The 7,685-nt window shown below is 33.9% G+C and overlaps 1 protein-coding gene across 1 annotated transcript; it reads left to right on the top strand.

The window, feature by feature from the left end:
- The first annotated feature begins 2,685 nt into the window (after positions 1-2,685).
- On the top strand, positions 2,686-4,475 carry LOC105033816 (uncharacterized). The gene is made up of 2 exons (XM_010908746.4): positions 2,686-3,005; positions 3,630-4,475. The coding sequence occupies exons 1-2, from the start codon at positions 2,826-2,828 to the stop codon at positions 4,200-4,202; spliced, it is 753 nt and encodes a 250-aa protein (XP_010907048.2). The 5' UTR covers positions 2,686-2,825; the 3' UTR covers positions 4,203-4,475.
- Positions 4,476-7,685: the final 3,210 nt, after the last annotated feature.

Here is a 7,685-nt window from a genome sequence, read left to right as displayed (position 1 = left end):
TTTCATTATATCAAGTAATTGAGTCATAAGATGCAATAAGTTGTCGCATTTTGACTGCTTGGAGCCTCTTGGAGAGTGGATGGTATTAGGCGAATCGCACAGGTTGAGTAATTTCCACTAGCCAGAATATTTTAATTAACATTGAGTGTTGGGATAAAGACACTGAGAAAAAAAAAAACAAATTAATTAACTTATTTGATGAGTTTAACCAAATTTGAGCACATTATTGTTAAAATATGAGTTAAATTATAACATGTCAAAGAATGTGACTTATTTGAAACTCTATGTATCATAAGCACATATTTATCTTTACATAGAAAACAAATAATAATTACAAAGCTAATACAAAAAATAAATAAAAAGGTTAATATAATTCAGCAAAAGACTATTTACTTTACAAACAATATGTGGAACAATTCAGTAAGGAATTAAAAATTTTCCCAAAGGGCAAAGTTGCAAACTTATAAATGGCCAAAGTTATTACAAAAAGACATGGAGAAAAAACATGGTGCTTTGAACCTATGATCAAATTAAATTCATCTATTCGAGGAAGGCAATTAATAGATAGCTTTTAATGACTCCATTTTATTGTCAAAGCATACAGTGATTAGCTATTATAGATATTATACAAAAAAAAAAAAAAAAAAGTAATCTATAAACACTTACTAAGTGTCTAGCTATAGTGGCATATAAAAGGTTGAACTTGGATTATTTTTCAAACTATAAGATTAAAGCTAAATTGATTTAATAATGCAACATTTAATCAACCATATTTACTTAAAAACTTATCTCTTCTTGGCGATCAAATATTAAATCAATTTGATTGCTTTTGTCATCATGGTAGTAGACGCATTGGATTCTTTTATACTTAACTCTATCCAGTATTTAATATCTTTATCTTTGAGACGCAATTTCTCTGGCAGCAAAAGAAGGTAACTTCATTATAGACGTTATCTGATGTTAGGAAAGCAATTCACTCTCATCTAACTTCATTATATTTGTAATAATTTTCTTCAAAGCCTTTTAAACATCTAACTTCAAATCCTAAAATCTTTCTCGAAACTTTCATCTAAGTAAAATTTAGCTTTCACTGATAACAGCCATATGTTTACAAATGGTCTTCTCGTCTATCTAGTCAAGTCTTGGCTTTTCAACAATATACCCCCTAGCAGTCTCACCAACAAAATATCAGAATGCATAATCCTAAATAATAATGCGCATTTATTGTTATAAAGCTCATGACACCATTTTTAAAATTTCATAATTAATAATCATGATAGACAACTATAACAATCTGGAAGCCATAATCACAACAACTATTTCAGCATTATTTTATCCTTTTTTCTAATATATTTATTGTTGCTTATCTTGTCTAATATTAAAACAGTAAATAGGACTTACATCTTAATGCAGGAAATAAATTGAAACAATTGGCTTGACATGACAAAAATTAATTGTAAAAATGATTGGTTTATGCAAAAGCTAAAAATGGAATACTTTAACTTATAACTAAAAATTCTCTATACTTGACATGTACTGCATAGTTTTATATTTGCTACATGCATCATGTAGCAATTAATGTGTGGCACCCATAAAATTATGAGTTATAATGTATATCTATAACATTTATGAGCATATAATTCTAAATGGTGAAAACCTCACCCAGACTGATATGATATGCAGCACGTGTACATGTTATTCAGAAAAGATCTAACTTGCTATTGTTCGCAATCTCAACCACCTAAAATATATAGAAATTTTTGCATGGATGTGTGTTATGAGGCTACACAAGTTAGGACCTCACCTATATAAATATAAATCAGTATATAATGTGCTGTTCATTGTTTATATACACTAATACATGTATATAGGGATAACAATTTATGACCTTATTCTTCAACCTGACCTCTAGCCAACCCACTTTAGGCAAGTTCGAGTTAGGCATGGATAGATTCAAATCAAAAATAGATTTACCCACTTAAACATATTCATCAAACAGGTTAAGATTCATATTTAGAATTTTGACCCTTTTAATTCATTTTGATGTTTAATAACTATGTTAGATCATGATCTGACCTATTTAATCTAATATGATTAACTTCTTTAACCCATTTGAATCCTTAATCCAGTTCATCCATCATACCTATTTAACCTAATTTGATCAATATAGTAAATCGATTATGTAAATCAGATTAGATTATTGGTTTAATAAGTAATCGAATTCTGATCGATAAATTTTTTATTCGATCTATATTCTACTTAATTCGATTCACATCTGATTTGATCTAATCTGATTTTCAGTGGTATACCGGTCCAGCGCCATAACGCATACCACATTACTGTGCAAAACGGCACCTACTCCTCAAACATAAATGCATGACATGTATGTAAGACTCGCATGCACACTCCAATGCTGGGTTCAAGGAGAGCATTAAATCCCCCTTGTTTCTAGTCTTCTTCTCTGCACCCAGAACGTAAAGCATTTAAATACTAATTAAACTCTATAAATAATATAATCGATCCCAATTATTAATTAACGAAATCACATTACCTTATCTAATATAGCTACGCGAGGGATAGCCATTTAATAAATTAATTACTACTTCCCAAACCTTTGTTTAAATATTATTTAATCAAAACTATATAAATAGGCCTCTCCTCCACAGGACCATTCCAACCCCTCCCTTCCCCTCTGAGACTCCCCTTCCATCCAACTCTTCTGCGCTTTGTCCTGGTTCAAGCGTTTCATAGCCTTTTTTTTTTGTGGACGAAAAGAAAAAAGGAGAGAGAAAACCCTAACCCTAGAGAAGTTTAAAGGTCGGTTAATGGCGGCGGATGTGAGCTCTTTGGCGCGGATGCTGAGCAGGTACAAGGAGGAGGGGGAGGGGAAGAGGGATTTGGTCACCAGGGACCTCCTCGGTGGCGGCGCGGTGCTGGGATCCGCGGGGGACGTGGATCTCGAGCGCCAGGTCCCGGCCGGTTGGGAGCTGCGACTTGATCTATTGGTACTGTTATTCGCTGGATCTCCCCGTTTTTCTTCGAATTTGTGCGTCTGTTTGAACTCGATGGATTGAGTTATTGCGGGGTTTTGTAGAAGTTTCAGGTTTTGTAAAGGAGAAATCGGAAATTTGGGTTTTTTTTCGGATTTTTATACGAAAGTTCCTATTTTTCCGAGAAGGATTTCAATTTCTTTTTGTTTGCTCGAATTCTGGGAGAGATTTTTTCCCACATATTTGGAAAGGTGAACAAAATCTCATTTTCCTTTCATTCAAATCCCTAAACTGTAGATTTCTGCCATCTTAGGATTTAAGTTATTAAATTAAATTATTTTATACTTCCCACTTATTTTATGCCATTAACTCCTCGATTTCCTCGACCCTGTAATTCCTGTCCTTCATCTTCTCAGTTCCAGATCTCCCTTTAAAAAAAATAAAACTTCGTTTTTTTACATTTACTGTTCTATTCTGATATTATTTATCTTGATTCCAATTCACGAAGAACTTTTGATATTATTACAGTGCTGTTTTATTTCCAATAAAAACTCCTTTTTTTTTTTTCTATGAAAGATTTTTTTTTCTCATTATATTCCAAAACTTCTGATACAAAATCCAAAATTTTTATATTTACAGCCCGGTAAAGCGTACCTCCCGAAGCGCGAGTCCAATCCGTCGTCCCGCCATGTCCAAGACCTCAACCTCCCCCCACCGGTCGCCGGCGCCGCCACCGCCGCCACCGGCGTCGGCCTCCCCGAAGACTCCACAGCCCTCGACCTCAAGCTGGCGGCGGTCCCGCCCCCCTCCACCGCCGCCGCCGCCTCCGCCTCCTCATCCTCATCCTTCGATTACCTTAGCGTGTGTACCCTGGAGAAGGTCAAGTTCGCTTTGGAGCGCGCCGAGCGCGAGTCCCGCATCCGCCTCCCCCGCCGCGCCCGATTCGACGGCTCCCCTTCGCCCTCCTCCTCCTCCACCACCTCCTCCTCCTTCAAACGGCGCGCGGCGGCCGATCAGGACGAGGACGGCGCCACCGACGTCTCCAATGCCTCTGGCGGGTTGATCGCCGCCGGTTGCCCCGGCTGCCTTCTCTACGTCCTCATCGCCAAGGTGGACCCCAGGTGCCCACGGTGTGACTCGCACGTGCCGCTCCCTGCCCTCAAAAAGAAGCCTAAAATTGACCTCAACTCAGCACACACTGACTGGAATTAGCTTTAGTTGATGATGATGATAATATAAAGGAGAAAGAAAATTGCTAAATTTTGAGTAGGAGGATACATGGAAAGAAAAAATGAGATGGGAGCTGATGTTTTTCCTTTTGTGTAAAAAAAGAAAAAAAAAATCTTTTGGAGTTAAAGATGAAGGGGATTTATTTTATTGTCTTTTTTTTTCCATTTTGGGCATAATATATGGTGGGCTGGCAGGGAACCTCTGTAATCTTGGATTTATAGCTCATAAATTTATAATTTTATTTTTTATTGTTTATTATTTGTTTTGAGAAATAAGTTTTTGATAATGTACAGTGACATACATGTATGTAGCTTGTTGCTTGAGATGAAAAAGCTAAGCAGTTTACTTTTTCCATTTTCCAACTCTTCCAAACTCAGATAATGTTTAGCCTTTGTTAATAGTTTTTTTTTTCTTTTTTTTTTCCGGAATAATATGCTTGAAACTTTAAATTAGTAAAAAAATAACTACATGTCAGGAAACTCTGATATTCTACTAAAAAATTTTTAATATCACTCTTTGCTAATTACCATTTTCTAGCTTGCTACTTTTAAAAAGGTCCTTGTTCTGAGTTTGCTTATACATTCATATATATGTAATTTATTCTAGAGGAAATGGCATTCAATGGATGATTATAATAACAACAGTCAATGGACAGATATTCCTTTCTTTGTGTGTATAGTTTTCATCAATGCAGTTGCCTAAAAGTTTGCACATAATTTAGAACTGCTATTATCTTTACCTGCTCTTTCTTTAGTTCATTGTATCTATAACCAAGGCAAACTTAAAAATGTAATCCATCTATGAAGGAATAAATCAAGTCTAAAAAGATTTATTAAATGACTATAATGGAGCTTGGCCATGAAAGACTTCCATTCTTTTTTTTCTTTTTTTTTAATTGAAAGGGAGAGATAAACCTATCCCGGTATTTATAAGTAATATTTATAAAGATATACACAGAGTAAAACCTTTTCAATGGTGCCCCCTTGTACCCATTTCACTTCAATGGATGTGCTAGGTTGTACTTCACGTTTAAGATCTTCTACAAAGAAGAGAAAAAGAAAAGTTTTTCAACACAAAGATGTCTATGGATCCTCTGTCTTGAATTTGTTGTACAAGGCAAGCCATGTTTTATGGTCATGGATCAAAAGTTTGAATCTCTTTATGTCAACTCCCTCGACTTCGAGGATTTGAATCTTGATGAATTGAAGCTGATGGATACTAATATAATTAAACTGATCTTTTTATCTTTCTATTTGACCTATTCTCATAATGATAATTGAACTATAATAGAAGCCTACTGCATGGTGCATTCAATCTTTATCAATCATTATCACATAATGTGCCTCAACATATTATTATATAAACATAATAATTTATTAAAAAGTAATGAATAAAAATCAAAATAAATGATGTTATCACAACTTTCTATTCCCTCCATTTAAAAACATCATATATGCAAGAGACATAGCAATGCATAAGAAATAAGACCAATGACATAAACTGGATGTGCCAAATGCTAAAAGAAAAGGCTGAAAAAAAATATAGACATATAATTAGAATAGTTTCAGAGGCCACTTGTTATGTTTAATATATTCATAAAAAAGTTTTAAATAAATAGTTTTATATAGCCATCGTCATGCTATATTAGCCAGCTAGCATTGATATAATCCTTGTTTATGATTTAACTCAAACCTCCATTTTTTTAAAGAGAACTAAACCTTCAATTTATCTTACTAATTTGATCAAGTAAGATCCTTTTTTTTGTGTGTAAATTTATTAATGATCTATTACAACCAATATGTTTCATATTTACTGAAACCCTAATTTATGCTGAACTAGAAAATATGATGATTGTTTCTATTATAATGTAGAAAAGTTTGTGATGGTTGGAAACAAGTTCTTTATCTTTTTATTTTAATGTAAATCATTATTATATATTTTTATTCCTATTGACATTATGATGAAGGAAAAGATTATTTCAAGTTAGCTGCCGCACTTTCATTGCAATTAAACTGAATTTGGCAGCAGTTCTCCTTATGATATCATTAAGGCAAGCTTGCCTAGAGCTGATAAAATTTGAGGATAAAAATCTGTGTAAAAATACCTATAAAGATGAAAAGAACCAGGTTAAAAAGTAGATTTTTCTCCGTGCAAAGTGTTTGATTGAGGGACAAACAGATGACGTTGCCGTTCATCACACTTCGACCGTTAGCTCTTCCCCTTATCTCTTTCTTCCTCACCAACTGGTGGCACACGTCCACGTCACCATTTAATGCATGGGCCCGCCTTAATCTCACACGTGGCAAACATTCAATGCGCCCTTTTGTTCTCTTCCCACGCGTGAACAAGTGGTACACTCCACCGCGGGCCCCACAAGAGGAGTCCCTTAAGAGTCCCGTATCTCTTGTGGTGCCCAATCGACCCTAAAACGTGACCACTGCACTCCATGGTGTCGGTTGGCCTTTTGAGCTAACAGTTGTGTAGGTCCAAATTTGGGGTGGGGTGTAGATCTCCACGGCAATTTGACACAGAGCTCGTGGGCGTCGCTATGAGTGGATGCGGACACCGCTTTCTGTTGCGTTGTCTTTGGGTGCAACTGGGTGAACTGTCACGTGCGCACGGCGACTGAATGGTGACAGACAAGGGGAATAGATTAATATTTTGGGCCTTAGGGCTGGATGTGGTATAAATCACAGCAACAAAAGCTCCCGCAGGACACAAAAAAGCTGATGCCTAAATATTTATTATCTAAAAAATAATTTTTACATATTTAATTGATCAATAAAAAAAATATATTTCAAAATAATTTATATTTTATTAAATATTTATTTTTTAAAAATTATATAAAATATCTGTTATATTATTAATGAAGAAAAAAAATCTTATCATATTCTATCTAAAAATTTAATAATATTTTTAGAAAAAAATATTCCAACTCCAAACCGGTGGAAATGAAAATTTTTTATTTAAATTTTTTTCTCATAAAATATTAAAAAAATTATAAAAAAATTATTTTTTCATTACTACTCTTTAAAAATTTTAACTAAATATGAGATATTTTTTTTATTTTTTTATTGATAGATTTTTCTCTTAATTTCATAAACCAAACAAGTTGTTAGTGGCCATCTCAGGAGAAAATAGAAATTTTTGCTTATGCAAATTACTTGAAAGTCCACTTATGACATATTTTTTGATGTAAAATTAAAATTAGATATAAATAAAATTTTAATATATGAATTGTACAAATATTTACTCTACAAGAAAAGAAATTAATGAATGAGTATGGTCCCAATTGTTGCAATAGAATCGACAAGCATAATGCTCTTAAAAAAAAAAAAAAATTATAAGCACGATCTCCACTTCTGTTCTACACTTTTAATAATTATTTAGTTGAGAGTACGTGAGATTATTTTAACGAAAGAGAGGAAAGTTTATTAAGAATAAGATTTGAGCAAATTAGAAGCT

This window comes from Elaeis guineensis, chromosome 7 (assembly GCF_000442705.2).
Source record: "Elaeis guineensis isolate ETL-2024a chromosome 7, EG11, whole genome shotgun sequence".
Taxonomy (NCBI): Eukaryota; Viridiplantae; Streptophyta; class Magnoliopsida; order Arecales; family Arecaceae; genus Elaeis; species Elaeis guineensis.
This window is presented reverse-complemented; position numbering and strand designations above follow the sequence as displayed.

Coding starts and splice junctions, on each gene's coding strand:
- LOC105033816 (XM_010908746.4), top strand. CDS start 2,826: ATGGCGGCGGATGTGAGCTCTTTGGCGCGGATGCTGAGCAGGTACAAG. Junction 3,006..3,629: donor AGCTGCGACTTGATCTATTG/GTACTGTTATTC, acceptor TTATATTTACAG/CCCGGTAAAGCGTACCTCCC.